Source organism: Capricornis sumatraensis, chromosome 5 (genome assembly GCF_032405125.1).
Source record: "Capricornis sumatraensis isolate serow.1 chromosome 5, serow.2, whole genome shotgun sequence".
NCBI classification, from domain to species: domain Eukaryota; kingdom Metazoa; phylum Chordata; class Mammalia; order Artiodactyla; family Bovidae; genus Capricornis; species Capricornis sumatraensis.
This window is the reverse complement of record NC_091073.1, coordinates 45,154,163-45,178,548: the sequence shown is the minus strand read 5'-3', so window position 1 is coordinate 45,178,548 and position 24,386 is coordinate 45,154,163. Positions and strand designations below refer to the sequence as shown.

At 37.7% G+C, this 24,386-nt stretch overlaps 1 protein-coding gene across 1 annotated transcript in view; it reads left to right on the top strand.

Moving 5' to 3' along the window:
• The first annotated feature begins 253 nt into the window (after nucleotides 1-253).
• Nucleotides 254-24,386, top strand: part of LOC138079825 (platelet glycoprotein 4-like) — a 61,125-nt gene continuing 36,992 nt past the window's right edge. Inside the window, exons 1-2 of the mRNA XM_068972540.1 lie at nucleotides 254-373; nucleotides 22,146-22,306. Coding sequence (XP_068828641.1) covers nucleotides 254-373; nucleotides 22,146-22,306 — 281 coding nt within the window. The remainder of the gene's footprint in view (nucleotides 374-22,145; nucleotides 22,307-24,386) is intronic.

Sequence of the window (24,386 nt, the reverse complement as noted above, 5' to 3'; positions counted from 1 at the left end):
ATCAAGAAAAGAGTAAGACCTAGAAAGTTTTCTTTAAAAAAATTATTTATTTATAACTGGCAAAACGATCTGTTTCAGTTGCGTGTTTTCCTTGTACTTTGATCATCGTACTATATTTATGCTTCAGTTTTATGATCTCCGTCCAATGACAGAACCGGACCCCTTGGAAAACACCTTCATCAGACCCGAGAGTTTGAAAGAAACAGCTGAATCTTAAGAAGCTGAATCTTAGCTTTTCCCCTAAACAAGAAGAATGGGCTGCGATCGAAACCGTGGGCTCATCACTGGTGCTGTCATTGGTGCAGTCCTGGCTGTGTTTGGTGGTATTCTAGTGCCAGTTGGAGACATGCTTATTGAGAAGACAGTTAAAAAGGTACAAGTGGTATCAAGAACATGTCATTGCTTTTAAGTATGCCCAAAGAATGTATTACATGCTTTTTTTGTATACAAATATACCATTTTTATTGAAAGATTCTTGAACTCTATTGTGCTTTTAAATTTTCAAGTTTCACATACATGATTTCATATGATGTCATAATAACCATTTTCCCCCTATTTCTGTATTGTCCCTCTCCTTCCTTCTCCTCACTGGCAACCACTAGTTTGTTTTCTGTATCTGTGAGTCTTTTTTTTGTTGTTGTTGTTCCCTGGCCCCCTAGTAGTTTGCTGTGTTTTTTTACACTTCACATAAAAGTGACATCATACGGTGTTTGTCTTTTTCTGTCTTATTTCACTTAGGTTAAGGCCCTCCAAGTCCATCTACATTGAAAATGGCTAAATTGCTTTTTTTATACTTGAGAACTATTCTTTGTGCATATATACCATGTCTTCTTCATCCATTTATCTGTTGATGGACACTGAAGATGCTTCCATATCTTGGCAGCTGAAAATAATGCAATTATGAATATTAGGGTGCATGTATGTTCTCAAATTAGTGGGTTTTTCATCTATGTATCCAGGAGTGTAATTTCTGAGTCATATGATAGTTCTATTTTCAGTTTTCTAAGACAACTCCACACTGTTTTTCTACAGTGACTGAACCAATTTACATTATCAGCAATAATGAATTAGGGTTCTCTTTTCTTACCAACATTATGTTATTTGTTCTTTTTTACTGATAGCCATTTTGCCAGGTGTGAGGTGATATATCATTGTGGTTTTGACTTATATTTTCTTGATGATTAATAAGGTTGAGCATGTTATGTGATGTTGGCCATCTGTATTTCCTCTCCAAACAATAAATGCTGGAGAGAATGTGGAGAAAAGGGAACCCTCTAGCACTGTTGGTGAGAATGTAAATTGATTCAGCTACTATGGCAAACAGTATGGACATTTCTTTAAAAAACTAGGAATAAAACTACCACATGATCCAGCAATCCCACTACTGGGCATATGTCCTGAGAAAACCATAAATGAAATAGACACATGCACCCCAGTGTTCACTGAAGCACTATTTACAATAGCCAGGACATGGAGACAACCTAGATGCTCACTGACAGATGAATAGATAAAGAAGTTGTGATACATATATACAATGAAATATTACTCAGCCATAAAAAGCAACAGATTTGAGTCAGTACTAGTGAGGTGGATGAATCTAGAGCCTGCTACACGGAGTGAAGTAAGTCAGAAAGAGAAAAACAAATATTGTATATTAACACACATATATAGAATCTAGAAAAATGGTACTGATGAACCTATTTGCAGGGCAGGAACAGAAACTCAGACATAGAGACCAGACTTATGGTCACAGCGGTGGGAGGAGAATATGGGACAAACAGAGAAGAGCACTGAAATATATATATTACCATATGCAAAACAGAGAGTTAATGTGAAGTCGTGGTATAATGCAGGGAGCTCCACCTGGTGCTCTGTGAGAAATAGATGGGTGAAAGGTGGGAGGGAGGTTGACGAGGGAGGAAACATATGTGTATCTGTAGCTGATTCATGCTGATATATGGCAGAAACCAACCCAACACTGTAAAGCAGTTATTCTCCAATTAAAAATAAATTAAAAAAAAAGACACAAGTACACCAAAGTTCAGTTCACTCAGTTGTGTCTGACTCTTTGTAACCCCATGAACCACAGCACGCCAGGCCTCACTATCCATCACCAACTCCCAAACTCATGTCCATTGAGTCGGTGAGGCCATCCAACCATCTTATCCTTTGTCATCCCCTTCTCCTCCTGCCCTCAATCTTTCCCAGCATCAGGCTCTTTTCAAATGAGTCAGCTCTTGGAATCAGGTGGCTAAAATATTGAAGCTTCAGCTTCAGTATCAGTCCTTCCAATGAATATTCAGGACTGATTTCCTTTAGCATTGACTGGTTGGATCTCCTTGCAGTCCAAGGGACTCTCAAGAGTCTTCTCCAATACCACAGTTCAAAAGCATCAATTCTTCAGTGCTCAGCTTTCTTCACAGTCCAACTCTCATATCCATAAATGACCACTGGAAAAGCAATAGCCTTGACTAGACAGACCTTTGTTGGCAGAGTAATGTCTCTGCTTTTGAATATGCTGTTTAGGTTGGTCATAACCTTCCTTCCAAGGAGAAGCATCTTTTAATTTCATGGCTGCAATCACCATCTGCAGTGATTTTGGAGCCCCAAAAAATAAACTCAGCCACTGTTTCCCCATCTATTTCCCATGAAGTGATGGGACCAGATGCCATGATATTAGTTTTCTGAATGTTGAGCTTTAAGCCAACTTTTTCACTCTCCTCTTTCACTTTCATCAAGAGGCTCTTTAGTTCTTCTTCACTTTCTGCCATAAGGGTGATGTCATCTGCATATCTGAGGTTATTGATATTTCTCCTGGAAATCTTGATTCCAGCTTGTGCTTCTTCCAGTCCAGCATTTCTCATGATGTACTCTGCATATAAGTTAAATAAGCAAGGTGACAATATACAACCTTGATATACTCCTTTTCCTATTTGGAACCAGTCTTTTTTACCATGTCCAGTTCTAACTGTTGCTTCCTGACCTGCATACAGGTTTCTCAAGAGGCAGGTCAGGTGGTCTGGTATTCTCATCTCTTTCAGAATTTTCCACAGTTTATTGTGATCTATACAGTCAAAGGCTTTGGCATAGTCAATAAGGCAGAAAAAGATGTTTTTCTGGAACTCTCTTGCTTTTTCCATGATCAAGCAGATGCTGGCAATTTCATCTCTGGTTCCTCTGCCTTTTCTAAAACCAGCTTGAACATCTGGAAGTTCACAGTTCACATATTGCTGAAGCCTGGCTTGAAGAATTTTGAGCATTACCTTGCTACCATGTGAGATGAGTGCAATTGTGCGGTAGTTTGAACATTCTTTGGCATTGCCTTTCTTTGGCATTGGAATGAAAACTGACCTTTTCCAGTCCTGTGGCCACTGCTGAGTTTTCCAAATTTGCTGTCATATTGAGTGCAGCACTTTCACAGCATCATCTTTCAGGATTGGAAATAGCTCAACTGGAATTCCATCACCTCCACTAGCTTTGTTCATAGTGGTGTTTCCTAAGGCCCACTTGACTTCACATTCCAGGATGTCTGGCACTAATGTTCACTGCAGCACTATTTACAATAGCCCAGGACTTGGAAACAACCTAGATGTCCATTGAGAGATTAATGGATAAAGAAATTATAGTACACATATACCATGGAATATTACATAGCCATATAAAGAAGTGAAACTGGGTCATTTGCAGTAATGTGGATGAATCTAGAGTCTGTCATTCAGAGTGAAGTAAGTCAGAAAGAGAAAAAAAATATGAACACACATACACATATGTATATGGAATCTAGACAAATGGTACTGATGAATCTATTTGCAGGGCAGGAATAAAGATGCAGATGTAGAGGAGACTTGTGGATATAGTGGAGGAAGGAGAAGGCAGGACAAGTTGAGAGAGTAGCATTTATATATATATATATATAAAATCATGTATAAAACAGATAGCTAGTGGGAAGCTGCTGTGTAATGCAGGGAACTCAGTATGGTGCTCAATGATAATCTAGAGGGGTGGGATGCAGAGGGCAGCAGGAGGGAGAGAACAGATGTATATATAGCTGATTAACACTGTACAGCAAAAACTAATACAACATTCTAAGACAAGTGTCCTCCAATTTTAAAAAACATCCCATGATAAATAATAATGGAAAAGACTATTTAAAAAGAATGTATATTTAGGTATAACTGAATCACTATGCTCTATATGGAGAAGGAAATGGCAACCCACTTCGTATTCTTGCCTGGAGAATCCCATGGACAGAGGAACCTGGCAGGCTGTAGGCCATGGGGTTGCGGAGAGTCAGACACGAATGAGTGACTCACACATACATGCTCTATATAGGAATTAAGAACATTCAATTATACGTCAGTAAAAATAAATAATTTTTTAAAAATATACTAAGTTCTTTTGCCTATTTTTAAAATGGATTGTTCTGTTTTTTTTCTATGTTGAGTTGCATGAGATATCTATATATTTTTGACATTAATCTCTTACCCGTGGTCTTACCATTTTTAAACAGTTTCTCCCCTTCAGTAAGCTGTCTTCACTTCAACAATCTTTCCTTTGCTGTACCAAAGCTTTTAAGAAAACTGGGTCTCATTTGTTTATCTTCATTTTTATTCCCTTTGCTTTTGGAGACAGAGCTAAAGGGATTTATGTCACGGAGTGTCCTGTCTACCTTTCCTTCTAAAAGTTTCATGGGTATACAGCTTTAAGTTTAGGTCTTTAATCCATTTTGAGCTTATTTTTGTATATGGTATGAAGGAGTGTTCTAATTTCATTGACTTACAATGAGACTATTCAGCTTTCCCAGCACCACTTGGTGAAGAAACAAGTCTTCTTTTCCTGGTGATCAGATGCTAAAGAAATTGCCTGCAAAACAGGCAACCCCGCATTGGTCGCTGGGTTAGGCAGATCCCCTGGAGAAAGGAATGGCTACCCACTCCAGTATTCTTGTCTGGGAAATCCCATGGACAGAGGCTCTTAGAGGATTACAGTCCACGGGGTCACAAAGAGTTGGATATGACTGAGTGACGAACACTTTCACTTTCATTGTAAGTTCTTGCCTCATGTGTTGAAGACTGATTGATCACAGATGTGTGGATTTATTTCTGGGTTCTCTATTCTGCTCCTTTCATCCATATGTCTGTTTTGTGACAGTACAATACTATTTTCATTATTGCAGCTTTGTATGATTCTCTGAACTCAGGAAGCTTGATAATTCCAGCTCCATTTTTTTTTTCCTCAATACTCTTTTGGCTATTGGGGAACTTCTTGTTTCTATACAGATTTTTGAATTATTTGTTGTACTACTCTGAAAAATGCCATTGCTACTTAGTAGGGATTACACTGAGTCTTTAGTCTGCCTTGGGTAGTATGGTCATTTTAATAATGTTATTTCATCCAATCCAATAATACAGTATCCTTGTATCTGCTTGTGTGTTCTTTATCTGTCTCACAGTTTTCCAAGTACAGGTCTGTTATCTCCTGAGGTAGATTTATTTCTAGGTATTTTATCTTTTTTGATGCAATGGTAAATAGGACTGTTTCCTTAATTTCCCTTTCTGATAGTTCACTGTTAAGTGTATAGAAATGCAACAGATTTCTGTATATTAATTTTCTATCCTGAATGTTTACCGAATTCATTGATGAACTCTAGTAGTTTTCTAGATGGCATTTTTAAGATTGTCTATGCATAATACACGTCATCTGTAAAAGTAACAGTTTTACTTCTTCCTTTCCAATTTCCTTTTCTTCTCTGATAGGTGCAGTTAGGACTTCCAAAACTACATTGAACAGAAGTGGAAATAGTATGCATCTTCGTCTCGTTCCTTATCTTAGAGGAAATACTGTCAGCTTCTCTTCATTGAGTATGATGTTAGCTATGATGGATCATGCCTTTATTATGTTGAGGAGGTTACCTCTATGCCTACCTCCTGGAGAATTTTTATCATGAATGGATGTCAAATTTTATCTAAAAAGTTTCCTGCAACTATTGAGATCATACAGTTTTTATTCTTCATTAGTTAATATGGTATATCACATTGGTTGATTTGAAGATAGTGAAAAATCCTTCCATCACCGGAATAAATGCCACTTGATCATACGGATGATCCTTTTCATGTATTGTTGCATTCCGTTACCACACTGTTAAGGGTGTTTACATTTATGTTCATCAGTGATATTGACTTTTGGTTCTCTTTTTTTTCTTTTACTTGGTTTCTCTGGTTTTGGTATCAGGGTGATGCTGGACTCATAGAATGAGTTCAGAAATATTCTTTCCTCTGAAATTTTTGGGAATAGTCTCAGAAGGAGAGGTAGTTACCATGGCTCTAAGTGTTTAGCAGAGTTCAACTGCAAGGCCATCTGATCCTACACTTTTATTTGTTGGGAGTCTTTAATTTGCTGATTCAATTCATTACTGGTAATTGGTCTTTTCATATTTTTCATTTCTTCTTGGTTTTGTCTCAAGATATTGTACCTTAGAATTTGTCTATTTCTTAGATTAGGCTTTCCATTTTATTGGCACACAGTTGTTCACAGTAGCCTCAATATCTTTTGTACTTCTATGGTGTCAGTGATAACTTCCACGTTTACATTTCTAATTTTACTGATTTAGATCATTTCTTTTTCTTGATGAGCCTGGCTAAAGGATTATCAACTTTATCTTTTCAAATCATTTCTTTTTCTTGATGAGCCTGGCTAAAGGATTATTAACTTTATCTTTTCAAAGAATCACCTTTTAGTTCCATTGATCTATATTTTTTAAGTTTCTGTTTCTGATGTTTATGATTCCTTCCCTTCTACTTTTTGTTCTTCTTTGTTTCCTTAGGTGTAATTTTAGGTTGAGATTTTTTTTCTTGTTTCCTGAGGTAAACTTGTAAACTTTCCTCTTAAAACTGCCTTTGCTGCAAACCACTGGTTTTGGATGTTTGTTTGTTTGTTTGTTTTTCTTTCAGTTTATTTCAAGTCTCATCACATTGTTGGGAAAGGTGCTTAAAAGTATTTAACTCTTCTTACATTTATCAAGGTTTCTTTTATAACCTAGTATGGAATTTCTCCTGGACAGTGTTCCAGATGCAACTGAAATGAAAGTATATTCTGTTTTCGAGTGGAATGTTCATATATATATGCACACATATATGTACACACACATATCAAGTAAGCCCATTTGTTCTAATGTATCATTTAAGGCCAATGTTTTCGGATTGATTTTCTATATGGATGATCTATATGATGTAAGAGGGTTGTTAAAGTCCTCTATTATTATTGTGTTATTGTTGATTTCTCCTTTTATGTCCATTCATATGTGCCTTATATGTTTGTGTGCTCCTATGTTGGGCAAATATATATTTACAAATATTATATCTTCTTGGCTTGATCCCTTGATCATTATGGAGTATCTTTCTCTGTCTGTTATAACAGTCTATATTTTTAAACCCATTTTGTCTGATGTAAGTATTGCTATTCTGGCCTTCTTTTGCATTTCATTTGCATGGAATACCCTTTTTCATCCCTTGTTTAAGTCTGTGTATCTTTAGATCTGAAGTGAATCTCATATCACAACATGTATATGGGTCTGTTTTTGTATCCATTCAGACATTCGATTTTTTGGTTGAAACATTAAGTCCATATATATTTAATGTAATTATTGATATCTAAGTTATTGTTGCCATTTGTTAATATTATGGATATGTTTTGGTAGGACTTTATTTTCCTCTTTCTTCTTTTGCTCTCTTCTCTTATGATTTGATGCCTATCTTTACTGTTATGGGACTTCCCTGGTGGCTCAGATGGTAGAGCATCTGCCTACAGTGCAGGAGAACTGGGTTCATTCCCTGGGTTGGAAAGATCCCCTGGAGAAGGGCATGGCAACCCACTCCAGTATTCTTCCTGGAAAATCCCACGGACGGAGGAGTCTGGTGGGCTACAGTCCATGGGGTCACAAGGAGTCGGACACGACTGAGTGACTTCACTTTCTGACTTTTTATTGTTATGATTTGTTCCTTTTTCTTTTTTATCTGTATATATGTTTTAGATCTTTGGTTTGTGATTCAGTTCAGTTCAATTCAGTCACTCAGTCATGTCCGACTCTTTGCGACCCCATGAATTGCAGCACGCCAGGCCTCCCTGTCCATCACCAGCTCCCGGAGTTCACTCAGATTCATGTCCATCGAGTCAGTGATGCCATCCAGCCATCTCATCCTCTGTCGTCCCCTTCTCCTCCTGCCCCCAATCCCTCCCAGCATCAGAGTTTTTTCCAATGAGTCAAATCTTCGTATGAGGTGGCCAAAGTACTGGAGTTTCAGCTTTAGCATCATTCCTTCCAAAGAAATCCCAGGGTTGATCTCCTTCAGAATGAATTGGTTGGATCTCCTTGCAGTCCAAGGGACTCTCAAGAGTCTTCTCGAACACCACAGTTCAAAAGCATCAATTCTTCAGCGCTCAGCCTTCTTCACAGTCAAATTCTCACATCCATACGTGAACACTGGGAAAACCATAGCCTTGTGGTTATTGTATAGTAGTCTATTTACATATGCATTACTGTCTTAGGTTGTTGATATTTTCAAATGCATTTTCAAAATCCTGCATTTGTATTCTCCCCCTCTCACAATGACTTTTTGATATAGTTTACATCTGCTTATTTTCTGTATCTCTTAACTGATTATTAGTAAAGTGAAGTGAAGTTGCTCAGTCGTGTCCAACTCTCTGTGACCCCATGGACTGCAGCCTACCTGTCTCCTCCGTCCATGGGATTCTCCAGGCAAGAATACTGGAGAGGGTTGCAATTTCTTTCTCCAGCGGATCTTCCTGATCCAGGGATCAAACCTAGGTCTCCCACACTGCAGGCAGACGCTTTAACCTCTGAGTAATTGCTTTTAATTATGTCCAAAGAATATACTGATATGTTTTTGAATAAGAAACAAGTAACTGTATTTTGTGACAGTACATTTATAAAAGTAGCTGTACTCTGGTTAATACTGAAAAAAATAAAATCACATTTCTTATATATAACTTAAGCATAATTGTAGTTAATATTAACACATGAATACTGGAAAACCTGGTAAAAATCTTGTACTTGCCATACTGCTTTTTAAAATTCGTGTAATATATGACTGTCTTATTTCCTTTTGATTAAGCTTTAAACGACTTCCAGAAAATACTTTCAGAAATGAAATGTAGGACATATCCCATTATATACTTAACAAAATGGCTATAGTTTTAACTAAAAATACAGTGACTTGATATACAGACTTTGTACAACAACATTTTACTTAGAGAAAACAGAGTCAGTTCTTTTTATTTATTTATTTATTTTTAAATTTAAATTTATTTTAATTGGAGGCTGATTACTTTACAATATTGTATTGGTTCTAACACAGAGACTATAACATATTATGGAAAAGTCTTCAGAGTAGAAAAGTCACAATATTCCTCCAGTGCATCATATTTGATATTAAGGTTATTTTTCCAATATATAATTGATGATCAATATTTCAATAGTGGTAATCTATTCTTTTATTATGCAAGATAGTATAGACATAGACTCTCATTAGATGACAAGAAAGGTGTACCTTCAATTTTCTAGCTCTACGTTAGCCGCTCAGTCATGTCTGACTCTTTGCAACCCCATGGACTATAAAGTCCATGAAGTTCTCCAGGCCAGAATACTACAGTTGGTTGCCTTTCCCTACTTCAGGGGATCTTCTCAACCCAGGGATCAAACCCAAGTCCTCTGCACTGCAGGCAGATTCTTTACCTGCTGAGTCACCAGGGAAGCCCTCTGATTTTCTCACTGTTTATTTAATATTTAATATTTTCCCTCTAAATTCACAATGCTAATCCTGAGGAAATAGCAGTTTTGAGACATCAGAAATTTGCTTTTGCAAAGAGACTAAGACAGAATAAAATAAATATTTACTTCAAGAAATATCTTTCAATTGGGGAAAAAGCATATTAGTTTTTTTAAATAAAGGAGACCTGTGAAATTCTATCATTGAATTCTAAAATATATAATATGGAAACATAAATGTAATTTATTTTTTAATATAAATTTATTTATTTTAATTGGAGGCTATATAAATGTAATTTAGAAAGAGAACTTTGTCAGAGTGATAAATAACTTCAGAAAATAGGTGAGACTTGAGTTTAATTTTGAAGTATAAAACTTTGAACATCCAAAGAGGGCTGCAAATAAAGGGGTCAAACAACAGGCTAACATAATGGATAAAGTAGTGGAAATGTAACTAAATGTTGTGACAAGGGAAGGACAAATGTAGAAAATGTGCCAAAAATATAGGTTTAAGAAGAGAGATGATTAAAAAGAACAATGTGGGTAAGATTTAGGATGCTTTGAATATCAGAATAGGTGAAACTGAAACCTCAATATTTTGGCAACCTGATGCAAAGAATCGACTCACTGGAAAACACCCTGATGCTGAGAAAGGTTGAAGGCAGGAGGAGAAGGGGATGACAGAGGATGAGATGATTGGAAGGCATCACTGACATGATGGACATAAGTATAGGCAGGCTCCGGGAGTTGGTGATAGACAGGGAAGCCTGGCGTGCTGCAGTCCATGAGTTTGCAAAAAGTCGGACATGACTGAGTGACTGAACTGAACTGAATATCAGGATATTTAATGATGGGACAGACAACAGTAGTTGGTGTTTATTTTCCATTAGATATTGGATATAAAAAATCTGCATTTAGAGATTGATATCAAATATACTATACTATATACTAGGTATAGTTGCCTCGAGAGAACACACTGGTCATAGCAAACACCCTTTACCAACAATACAAGAGATGACCCTACACATGGACATCTCAAAATGGTCAATACCAAAATTAGAACGATTATATTCTTTGCAGCCAAAAAGAGAGAAGCTCTATGTAGTCAGCCAAAACAAGACCTGGATCTGACTATGGCTCAGATAATTAGCTCCTTATTGCAAAATTCAGGCTTAAATGGGAGAAAGTAGGGAAAACCACTAGGCCATTCATGTACGACCTAAATCACATGCCTTATGATTACACAGTGGAGTGTGACAAATAGATTCAAGGGATTAGATTTGGTAGACAAGAGTGTCTGAGGAACTATGGATGGAGGCTCACAACATTGTACCGAAGGTGATTACCAAAACCATCCCCAAGGAAAAGAAATGTAACAAGGCAAATGATTGCAAGAGGAAGCCTTAAAATAGCTGAGAAAAGAAGAGAAGTGAAAGGCAAAGGGGAAAGAGAAAGATATACCCATCTGAATGCAGAGCTCCAGAGAACAGAAAGGAGAATAGGAAAGCCATCCTAAAGTGAACAATGCAAAGAAATAAAGGAAAACAATAGAACTGGAAAGACTAGAGATCTCTTCAACAAAAACAGAGATACCAAGGGAACATTTCATGCAAAGATGGGTACAATAAAGGACAGAAATGGCTAGGACTCAACAGAAGTAGAGGAGATTAAGAACAGGTGGCAAGAATACACAGAACTATACGAAAAATACCTTAAGGACCCAGATAACCACAGAAGTGTGATCACTCATCTAAAACCAGACATCTTATCGTATGAAGTCAAGTGGACCTTAGGAACTATTACTACAAACAAAACTAATGGAGGTGATAGAATTCTAGCCAAGCTATTTCAAATCCTAAAAGATGATGCTGTTAATGTGCTGCACTTAATATGCCAGCAAATTTGGAAAACTCAACAGTGGCCACAGGATTGGGAAAGGTCAGTTTTCATTCCAATCCCAAAGAAGGGCAATGCCAAAAAATCTTCAAACTACCATACAATTGTGCTCATTTCACATGCTAACAAGATAATGCTCAAAATCCCTCAAGCCAAGCTTCAACACTACGTGAACCAAGAACTTCCTGATGTACAAGCTGAATTTAGAAAAGGCAGAAGAATCAGAGACCAAATTGCCAGCATCCACTGAATCACAGAAAAAGCGAGAGAATTCCAAAAAAAAAAAAAAACCTTCTACCTCTGCCTTCTCTGACTACGTTAAACATTTTGACTGTGGTTCACAACAAACTGGAAAATTTTTCAAGAGATGGAAATACCAGACCACCTTACCTTCCTCCTGAGAAACTCATACACAAGACAAAAAGCAATAGTTAGAACAAGACATGAAACAATTGACTGGTTCAAAATTGGGAAAGGAGTACGACAAGGCTGTATATCATCACCCTGCTTATTTAACTTCTATGCAGTGTACATCATGCAAAATGCTAGGCTGGATGAATCACAAGCTGGAATCAAGATTGCCAGGAGAAATAACAACCTGAGACAAGCAGATGATACCACTCTAATGGCAGAAAGCAAAGAGAAACTAATGGCAGAAAGGCAGAAGAAGAAGGGAATGACACAGGATGAGATGGTTTGATAACATTAACAACTCAATGGACATGAGTTTAAGAAAACTCTGGGAGACCTTGAAGGATAGGGAAGCCTGGCATGCTGCAGTTCATGGGGTAGCAAAGAGTTGAACAACAACAAAAGAGCTTCATTAAATAACACTAAGTTAATTTGCATTTAGTGTATTTTGTTTTTCAGTTGCTAAGTCATGTCCAACTCTTTGTGACTTCATGGACTGCAGCATGCCATGGCCCTCACAGACATGGTATTTCTACTACTAACAGCTTCATCCAGGGAACAGAATGATTACTCACTCCAGTATTCTTGCCTGGAGAATTCCACTGACAGCAGAGACTGGTGGGCTACTGGCCACGGGGTCACAAAGAGTCAGACATGACTGAAGCGATTTAGCAATCAAGAAATATATATAAATATTCATCTAGTCTTCACAAATACCTATCAGAACATATTATTTTTCCCACTTTACAGTCACAAGAGCTTAAACTGACTTGCACTCTCACCTAGCCAGAAAGAGGATGAGCCAATTTCCAAACATAGGCAATCTGGAAGAGACTAGATACTTTACATAGTCTCGAACAGTATAATTCTGAAATATAAAGTGTTGGAAATTGAGGAGACTAAAAACAAGAAAACCAACAAAAGTTAGGTAGGACATGACCACTTTCAGGAGAATTTAAGATTCCCTTTTAGAAAGATCTTTGCACAGTATGCACATAACAATGCACTCTGTCTAGAGTGGTGGATATTTTAGAACTAATGGGTGATGAGATGCAATAGGATAAAGGGGCTAAAGGGGGAGACAGAGAGAAGAGTAAAAATAGCAGACTGCAACATGGCCAATTGTGTTACTGACAGAAATGTATACCTTAGGAGAAAAATGTTCCAAGGTTTTATAAGCGATCTGAATTAGGCACTCCAGTATTCTTGCCTGGAGAATCCCATGGACAAAGGAGTCTGGCGGACTACAGTCCATGGGGTCGCAAAGAGTCAGATACAACTGAGTGACAAGCACAGGACAAATACTTCCAAAGGTCAGAGCTCAGAGAGATGTAATCTTTACAATAGAGATTACAGATAAAACTAAACAGTAATTTGCTTTAGAGAGAATCTGAATGCAGAGACAAAAAAACAGGCAAATTGGTCAACAGTAGGTGTTATACCTGTGAATTCTGTATAATCCCAGAGCACAAAGTGCCTTATCCCTGCCTTAGGAACTGTTCGGTTCAGTTCAGTCACTCAGTTGTTTTCCGACTCTTTGCGACCCCATGAATTGCAGCACGCCAGGCCTCCCTGTTCATCACCATCTCTCGGAGTTCACTCAGACTCATGTCCATCGAGTCTGTGATGCCATCCAGCCATCTCATCCTGGGTCGTTCCGTTCTCCTCCTGCCCCCAATCCCTCCCAGCATCAGAGTTTTTTCCAATGAGTCAACTCTTCTCATGAGGTGGTCAAAGTACTGGAGTTTCAGCTTTAGCATCATTCCTTCCAAAGAAATCCCAGGGTTGATCTCCTTCAGAATGGACTGGTTGGATCTCCTTGCAGTCCAAGGGACTCTCAAGAGTCTTCTCCAACACCACAGTTCAAAAGCATCAATTTTTTGGTGCTCAGCCTTCACAGTCCAACTCTCACATCCATACATAACTACTGGAAAAACCATAGCCTTGACTAGATGGACCTTAGTCGGCTAAGTAATGTCTCTGCTTTTGAATATGCTATCTAGGTTGGGCATAACTTTCCTTCCAAGGAGTAAGCGTCTTTTAATTTCATGGCTGCAGTCACCATCTGCAGTGATTCTGGAGCCCAAAAAAATAAAGTCTGACACTATTTCCACTGTTTCCCCATCCATTTCCCATGAAGTGATGGGACCGGATGCCATGATCTTTGTTTTCTGAATGTTGAGCTTTAGGCCAATTTTTTCACTCTCCACTTTCACTTTCATCAAGAGGCTTTTTAGTTCCTCTTCACTTTCTGCCATAAGGGTGGTGTCATCTGCATGTCTGAGGTTATTGATATTTCTCCCAGCAATCTTGATTCCAGCTTGTGCTTCTTCCAGTCCAGCATTTCTCATGATGTACTCTGCACAGAAGTTAAATAAGCAGTGTGACAATATACAGCCTTGATGAATTCCTTGTCCTATTTGGAACCAGTCTGTTGGTCCATGTCCAGTTCTAACTGTTGCTTCCTGACCTGCATACAGGTTTCTCAGGAGGCAGGTCAGGTGGTCTGGTATTCCCATCTCTTTCAGAATTTTCCACACTTTATTGTGATCCACATAGTCAAAGGCTTTGGCATAGTCAATAAAGCAGAAATAGATGTTTTTCTGGAACTCTCTTGCTTTTTCCATGATCCAGAGGATGTTGGCAATTTGATCTCTGGTTCCTCTGCATTTTCTAAAACCAGCTTGAACATCAGGGAGTTCACGGTTCACATATTGCTGAAGCCTGGCTTGGAGAATTTTGAGCATTACTTTACTAGCATGTGAGATGAGTACAATTGTGTGGTAGTTCGAACATTCTTTGGCATTGCCTTTCTTTGGCATTGGAATGAAAACTGACCTTTTCCAGTCCTGTGGCCACTGCTGAGTTTTCCAAATTTGCTGGCATATTGAGTGCAGCACTTTCACAGCATCACAGCCTTAGGAACACTTAGATTAATTCTGTTATTTTAAAAATACATACATTTTAGAACTTGTCAACTTTTATTTACTATTGAAGCCACTGCAGATTACTTGCTTCATATAATAAATACCAAACTGAAAAGTTATTACCTATATACAACAGCCATTTTTAAAAATAATTAAAGTGCTTAATTATAAAAAATCAGAAAATAATCTCATGTTGTTACCTAATTTTTAAAGTACAGTGTTGAGACTCTATGTTATCTTCTGATTCTAAAAGATGGTACCCTTGAGGAGTTAATTCTTACATAGGTTGATAATGAGTCTGGGGCCCTCAAGGAGGAGAAAAAGACAGACTTTTTTCTATATTTCTTTGTCTTAGTCACATAAAACTTTATTTTCTTTAAGCCCAGAGCTAATGATTATACAACAAAACAACTCATCTTGCTCAGGGTATATTTTTCCTTAAGCTCTGTACAAATGACTATATAACAACAATGTATCTTGCTCAAAGATGTGTTTCTTCTTCTTAACAAGAACCTTCTGACTAATCCTATTATCTTATGTGGGAATGGGTCTGGTTCAGTTCAGTTCAGGAGTTCAATCCTGTCGACTCTTTGCAACCTATGGACTGCAGCAAGCCAGGCTTCCCTGTACCTTCCCTGTCCACTCCTGGAGCTTGCTCAAGCTCATGTCCATCAAGTCGATGATGCCATCCAACCATCTCATCCTGTGTCTTCTCCTTCTCCTCCTGCCTTTAATCTTTCCCATTAGGGTCTTTTCCAATGAGTCAGTTCTTTGCATCTGGTGACCAAAGTACTGGAGCTTCACCTTCAGCATTAGTACTTCCAATGAGTATACAGGACAGATTTCCGTTAGGACTGACTGCTTTGATCTTGCTCTCCAAGGGACTCTCAAGAGTCTTCTCCAACACCACAGTTCAAAAGCATCAATTCTTTTGTGCTCAGCTTTCTTTATAGTCCAACTCTCACATCCATATTGATTACTGGAAAAATCATAGCTTTGATTATATGGACTTTTGTCAGCAAAGTAATGTCTCTGCTTTTTAATATGCTGTCTAGGTTGATCATAGCTTTTCTTCCAAGGAACAAGCATCTTTTAATTTCATAGCTGCAGTCACCATCTGCAGTGATTTTGGAGTCCAAAAAAATAAAGTCTGTCACTGTTTCCCCATCTATTTACCATGAAGTGATGGGACCAGATGCCATGATCGCTGTTTTTTGGGTGTTGAGGTTTTTTGCTTTCAAAGTTCAAATTTTTTTTTTTTTTACTTTACAATATTGTATTGGTTTTAGTTTTAAGCCAGCATTTTTGCTCTCCTCTTTCACTTTAATCAAGAGGCTCTTTAGTTCCTCCTCACTTTCTTCCATAAGGGTGGTATCATCTGCCTATCTGAGGTTATTGATATTTCTCCTGGCAATCTTGATTCCAGCTTGTGCTTCATCCAGCTCAGCATTTCTCATAATGTACTCCGTATACAAGTTAAATAAGCATGGTGTCAATATACAGCCTTGACGTACTCCTTTTCCAATTTGGAACCAGTCTGTTCTTCCGTGACCGGTTCTGTTGCTTCTTGATCTGCATACAGATTTCTTAGGAAGCAGGTAAGGTGGTCTGGTATTCTGATCCCTGGAAGAATTTTCCACATTGATGTGATCCACACAAAGGCTTTGGTGTAGTCAATAAAGCAGAAGTAGATGTTTTTCTGGAACTCTTGCTTTTTCAATGATCCAGCAGATGTTGGCAATTTGATCTCTGGTTCCTCTGCCTTTTCTAAATCCAGCTTGAACATCTGGAAACTCACAGTTCACATACTGTTGAAGCCTGGCTTGGAGAATTTTGAGCATTACTTTGCTACCATGTGAGACGACTGCAATTGTGTGGTAGTTTGAACATTCTTTGGCATTAACCTTTCTTTGGGACTGGAAAGAAAACTGATCTTGTCCAGTGCTGTGGCCACTGTTAGTTTTTCAAATTTGCTGGCATACTGAATGCAGTACTTTAACAGCATCATCTTTTATGCTTTGAAACAGTTCAACTGAACTCCATCACCTCCACTATGTTTGCTCATAGTAATGCTTCCTAAGGCCCACTTGACTTTGCATTCCAGGATGTCTGGCTATAGGTGAGTGATCACACCATCATGGTTATCTGGGTCATGAAAATATATTTTGTATAGTTCGTCTACGTATCCTTGCCACCTCTTCTGAATATCTTCTGCTTCTGTTAGGTTCGTACTTTTCTGTCCTTTATTGTGCCCATCTTTGCATGAAATGTTCCTTGGTATCTCAAATTTTCTTGAAGAGATCTCTAGTCTTTCCCATTCTATTGTTTTCCTCTATTTCTTTGCATTGATCAATGAGGAAAGGTTTCTTATCTCTCCTAGCTATTATTTGGAACTCTGCATTTAAATGGGTATGTCTTTTCACCTTTGCCTTTAGCTTCTCTTTTCTCAGCTATTTGTAAGGCCTTCTCTGACAACCATTTTGCTTTTTTGCATTTCTTTTTCTTGGAGATGGTCTTGATCACTGCCTCCTGTACAATGTCATGAACCTCTGTCCGTAGTTCTTCAGGTACTCTATTAGATCTTATCCCTTGAATCTATTTGTTACTTCCACTGTATAATCGTAATGGATTTTATTTGGGTCATTCGTGAATGGTCTAGTGGTTTCGCTACTTTCTTCAATTTAAGTCTGAATTTGGCAATAAGGAGTTCATGATCTGAGCCACAGTCAGCTCCCAGTCTTGTTTTTGCTGATCCATCTCCAGTTGCAAAGAATATAATCAATCTGATTTTGGTGTTGGCCATCTGGTGATGTCCATGTGTAGTCTTCTCTTGTGTTGTTGCAAGAGGGTGTTTGCTATGACCAGTGAGTTCTTTTGGGAAAACACTATTAGCCTTTGCCCTGCTTCATTTTGCATCCCAAGGCCAAACTTGCCTGTTAGTCCAGTTATCTCTTGACTTCCTACTTTTGCATTCCAGTCCGTTACGATGAAAAGGACATCTTCTTTGGGGTCTGGCAAGACCTTTCTCGGGAAAGGCAATGGCACCCCACTCCAGTACTATTGTTAGTCCTACTATCTTAAGATGGATATGGTGGGAGTGGGTCTGGTAAGATCATTCTATTGTTAGTAACCAACTGAAAAAGTATATAAGGCCTTGACAAGACTAGCAAGGGGGTCAGTCTCCAGCCCTCTTCTGATGTCTATATCAGAAGCTTCCTCTGTCCTTTTTCATTGTAATAAACTTCTGCCACACAAAATTCTGAGTGCCTGAAGCCTGGTCCCCGGTTCCTAAGCTAAATCTTCAGAAATCACAAATCCAACATCATTCACCATAAAGCTATCACCCTGACATGAGCATTTGAAATAGCCTAGAATAATCAATACATTTTATTTCATATATATGTATTTATTTACTCTTTATTTCCAATGTAAATTTTTAGGGACTTCATGCTTTTTATCCATTGTATCTGAAAATTTATTTACCAGTATTTTAGACTATGTTTCCTATTGTGTAGGTCTAGCAGGTTTATGCAATTTTGCTAGATGAAGTCAAGGATATGAGCTGCCATGAGTGTGGAAAGTATAAACCACCTAAAGACCAGAAAGAGGACAAAGTTTTACCAATATTTTCAAGCAATAATTCATCACCTTGATGTTGTTAATATCACTTGATTAATATTTAGTGAATACTGTATAAAATAGGCAATTTAAAATAAATTTGATACTGTTGAACACCAAGAAGGGAATTAAATACTTCTCTCTTTCAGCATGCACAGTCACACATGTACATAATGCCCACACATATGAAAACACTTTTGAACATGTAAAAACTGCTTGTAATTGGTCCTAACAAAACAATTTTAGTAGTGAGCAGAGATAATGAAAATCGTTTTCTGTATGATTCTACTTTTCAAGGAAGTTTTGATTTCACTGGATGGCAAGTCAATATTAAAATGACAGCAGAAAAAAGAAGCAGATTAAATAGCAGAAAAAGAAGTTTCACAGGGGTTTTTCTGATGGCCCAGGAGTTAAGAATCTGCCTGCCAATGCAGAGGACAGGGGTTTCAGTGCCTTGTCTGGAAAGACCTACATGCCCTGGGGCAACTTAATCCATGAGCCACGACTAAGCCTGAGAGCCCTTGAGCCCTTTGCAACAAGAAAAGCCACCACAATGAGTAGCCCATACACTGCAACTAGAGAAAGCCCACAGTCAGCAACACAGACTCAGTGCAGCCAACTGCCAGGGGCAGACATCATATTTCAGGACACAAAGTTGGTGAAGAAGTTGTAGTGGTTATACCTTCATTTACTGTTACTCAGTTGGTACAGTGTGAAATGCCACATGCTTGTAAGTTCTGAGATTTTTTTTTTTTCTGAAAAGGATACCAAATTGTTATGATTTATTCAGTAATCCTGGATAAATACTTTGGTATTTTGTAGGAACTTGGATGATCCTTTCAGTTTTATTCAGTACTGTTATTTTTTAGAGGTAATGTACATTTCAGATCATCAGCAGTAATGTAGCAGATAGGTGAATTTCTGTTTTAGAGAGGACTGCCAGGTATTATACTCTCACAGGTTCTTAGGAAATGTTGTGGAATGTTTAAGAGTTATTGAAATTCATTTATGTAATATTTTCATGGAGAAGGAAATGGCAACCCACTCCAGTGTTCTTGCCTGGAGAATCCCAGGGACGGGGGAGCCTGGTGGGCTGCCGTCTATGGGGTCGCACAGAGTCGGACACGACTGAAGTGACTTAGCTTAGCTTAGCTTAGAAAAGAAAGAAATGTCACAGGATTTTATATGAGTTATTGCCACATGAGTGGTTTATACAGTAATGCTAAGAACAAAGTAGTTAGAGCAATCTGGGAAGTAAATGAGATGAGACTGCTCCCTCTAAAGGGTTGATAGGATTTCTATAATAATAGCAGCTAATGTTTATTGACTGCTTGCTATATGCTAAGACTATACTAAGTGCTAACATTTATTAATTCTTATAACAACATATGAGGATAAACATTTAATTTCACCATATTCACTGATTTTGACTTTTGAAAATGCTAGTTGTATTAGTTCAACCTAATATTAATATTATTACAGCCATTTTACAGATAAGGAAACTGAGGTACAAATAAATTAAGTAACCTGCCCAAGTTAAATGCTTAGAATGTGGCCAAATCAGGGATCAAACTCACAGCATCTATTTCTTTATTAACCACTTTAATCAAGGCTTTGAGTAATAAAGTCAATGTAATTGGTCAGGCTGGGAGTAGGCTAAGGATATCTACTCATGGATTAAAATCCACTATATATGATTCTATCCCTCATTACTGTGTAATATCTTTGAAAAATGGGACTATACATATTTTACATATGTATTCTGAATACTTCACGCATAGGAAGATATCAAAGATATTTTAACAGTTACACTAAAGTTGCCTATCATGTCAATGAGTACCATTTTCCCATAAAAGCAATAATCAAGGGATCATGTGACTAGATAGAAGATACTATTCTCAAAAATCAGCTTTCAATATAATGGAGCAAAAAGAAGTTTCAAGGTAAATGGCTTTCAGCTCAGCTGGAGACCATGCCATGAAAGAGCCTTCTGGCTGGAATCTACTCATTACTAGGGTCTTGTTGGTGTTGTTCAGCGGCTCAGTCATGTCCGACTCTTTGAAACACCATGGACTGCAGCATACCAGGCTTTCTTGTCCTTCACTAGCTCCTGGAGTTTGATCAAACGCATGTCTATTGAGTCGGTGATACCACCCAACCATTTTATCCTCTGTTGTCCCCTTCTCCTTCTGTGTTCAATCTTCCAGTATCAGGGTCTTTGCCAATGAGTCGGCTCTTCGAATCAAGTTGGCCAAAGTACTGGAGCTTCAGCTTCAGCATCAGTCCTTCCAGTGAATATTCAGGATTGATTTTCTTAAGGACTGACAGGTTTGATCTCCTTACTAGGCTGGGATAGTCTCAATACTTAAAGGGAAAGATACTGATGTACGTATTGGCCAAGGGAGAGGAACTTATATTACTTCTGCTGTTCACATAATTACCACCTTTGTACTTTAAAGTTAATGAAACATTCGCAAAATAGACCAGATAATCCAGGTCTAGCAATTACTCTCCAATTAACAATTTAAAAAATAAAATAAAAACACAACCTCTTAAATTCACAAAGGATGTACAAACTTTTGCTACTTTAAAATTAAAGGAACTGATGATAAAATAAGTCTTAGTATTCAAGTAAGCCAATAAAATTTTCTAGTACATACAGTAGTGTTAGGATCAGAAGGCATTCCTATTCTGACTGCTTCAAAATTTTTTCTCTTGCTCTCTGAACAAACTGTGGTGGTTTAGAAATTACTTAAGACTGGACTAAAATACCTGATTCCATTATCCACCACTAAATTGTCATACAATATTGAAGAAGACATCTGTTTCTCTAGGACTCACTTCTGCGATTCATGGGGTCACAAAGAGTCAGACACGACTGAGCGACTGAACTGAAATGTAATGAATTAGACTGTTGAAATTTCTGGAAATATGTACTAACATATTGCTATAAACATACTGAGAATTAGGGAAGCCACACTGAGCAGGATTTTGAAGGGAGAAGTCAGACTTGTGTTTTACTTAATTTAACAAATGTTAATGATTTCTTTCTCAAGTATCCAGCTTCTGAAGAAAAGTGAAAAAGCTTCAATACCATTAGATTTTTATCCTTTCCTTCCTCAGTGCAACTCAGAGGGCAAAAGAGAAGTTAATGTTTGACCTGATAAGAACTTTTTGGAAAAGTTTTGATAAAATTTTCTTAATAATTGTATTTTAAGCTTTCACAATACTGTCATAAGGTCACTTTAAAGCTTGCCAATGGTTGGCCTTACAATCACCAGACATGTCTACAAAATCACACGATTCTCTTTGTAAAATGTTGACTAAGAGAGCCTGCTATCTCAAGTGCTGAAAACATTTCTGTTGCAAGCATGCGGCAGGTTGCCAAGGTTCTCATGCACAAGATACTTGAGATTAGTCCTTTCACTCGATAATTAAAGGTTTGCAGCTCCCACAAATGCCCATACTGACCACAAAGAAATAACCCAAAGCTGTTTTCTGTTTCACAGGAAGCTGTCCTTGAAGAAGGTACAATTGCTTTTAAAAATTGGGTTAAAACAGACACAGATGTTTATAGACAGTTCTGGATATTCGATGTACAGAATCCAGAGGAAGTGGAAGTTCACAGCAGCAAAATTAAAGTCAAGCAAAGGGGTCCTTACACATACAGGTGAGTGAGTCCCCACAATAAGTGGCACTCTTCCCTTGATCATATGTATTTCTGAAAAAGCTTTCACTTGACAACTGTTGTTTTATTGAAACATACTCGTTATTTTCTTGCCATTAATATACATTGAAATATTTGTTTCTGCCTATTTAAAACCCTAAAGATGTAATGATGATAAGAAATACATATTTTATTATGAATTTACCAGCATCAATTAACTGCCATACATTTAAGAAGCTATAGGAGTTTTACTTGTAACATATATTCTAAAGAACTCTAAAATCTGCATGTCAAATAGGAAAAAAAAAATCTATCCAAAAAATGTAAAACCAGAGTATTTTTAAATCCTAAAATTGAAAGTGTGGGTTATAAGAGTGTTCTCAAAGTGTGACTGCTGGACCAGGAACATCAGCATCTCCTGGGAACTAGGAAGAAATGCAAATTCTCAGGTCCCACCTTACCAAACATATCAGATACTCTGAGTTTTGGCCGAAGTAATGAATTCAACAAATACCCTGGAGGATTTCAACACATACTCAATTTTGAGAACTTCAACATTAAACTGATTTTCAGTTTAGTTCAGTCACCCTATCGTGTCCAACTTCTTGTGACCCTGTAAATCACAGCATGCCAGGCCTCCCTGTCCATCACCAACTTCCGGAGTTCATTCAAACTCATGTCCATCGAGTTGGTAATGCCATCCAGCCATCTCATCCTCTGCCGTCCCCTTCTCCTCCTGCCCCCAATTCCTCCCAGCATCAGGGTCTTTTTCAATGAATCAACTCTTCGCATGAGGTGGCCAAAGTACTGGAGTTTCAGCTTCAGCATCAGTCCTTCCAATGAACACCCAGGACTGATCTCCTTTAGGATGGACTGGTTGGATCTCCTTGCAGTCCAAGGGACTCTCAAGAGTCTTCTCCAATACCACAGTTTTTACATAACCACAAAACCTGCTAAGGATTTCTATTCAAACTATTTTCCAGCTCTTAAGGGTGTTTTCACTTATTCAATAGTTTCATTCTTATAATTTACCCACTACTGAGACTAAATATCTTATATGCCTTAATAATTCAAAGTAATTTCGAACCAAACATTAGACTATTAGAACTAGGGGAAAATAATTAGCCAGGACATTTCAATTTTAAAATAAATAAACTGAAACCAGGGGATATGCTGTGATTTATACAAACTTGAGAATTAGTAACTCTTACATTGTTGAGTAAATTTCTCCTATCTAAATTATAGACTATGTTTTTTTCTAACTATCAAAGTAAGAAAAGGAGGGGCAGAGGTGCCAAAAACACTAACTTTATCGTAATATTAAGAATATACTTATGGTGCTCATATGGGAACAGAGTTAAGTCCTGCTGTATCATTTGTTATAAAAATTTTTATTGTTCCTCAAGAATAATTTCAACTAGTTATATGCCACGGTCAACTATAAAATATCACATTTTCAATAGCTTCCTCAATTCATAGTGTTACTTACTTGTTTTAGACAGCCTGTAATTACATAATTTCTCTCCTTTCCATGCATTAATATATTTCTATATCAACAACTCACACTCAGACATAATGAAGCAGAGTAGTTGGGAGGGGGTGCCTGCTGCTGCAGCACGTACTGCACGCTGTGCAGTGCCGGAGTGGTACTCTGTCCTAGCAATTATCCCCATGTGTCCTAGCTCCAGGCATATGCCTATGACTATCCACAACTCTCTCAGAGATTACCCGGTTTTCATTGTTACAGAAAAAAAATCTTACCTTCAAATAAAATTGTATCTTTTTCAGAGTCTTACAGTTCTTATGTCATTACCAAAAGCCTATGTGAATATCTGGTTTCAAAAAAAATGATGTAACTATGATGTGTGCATTTGAAAATCTAGAGTTCACATATGACCTAATAAGAATCTAAGCATAACTTTAAAAATCAGAACTCAGTGAACTGCTGGCATGTAAGAAAGGAGAATAGTTGTTAGAATTTGACAACTTACCACAACTTTTGTTTAATTTTTTGTTTGTTTTGAGAGGTTATGTTTTGACTTTTAAGGATACTAATTGTGGTATAGAAAAACAAACACAATAC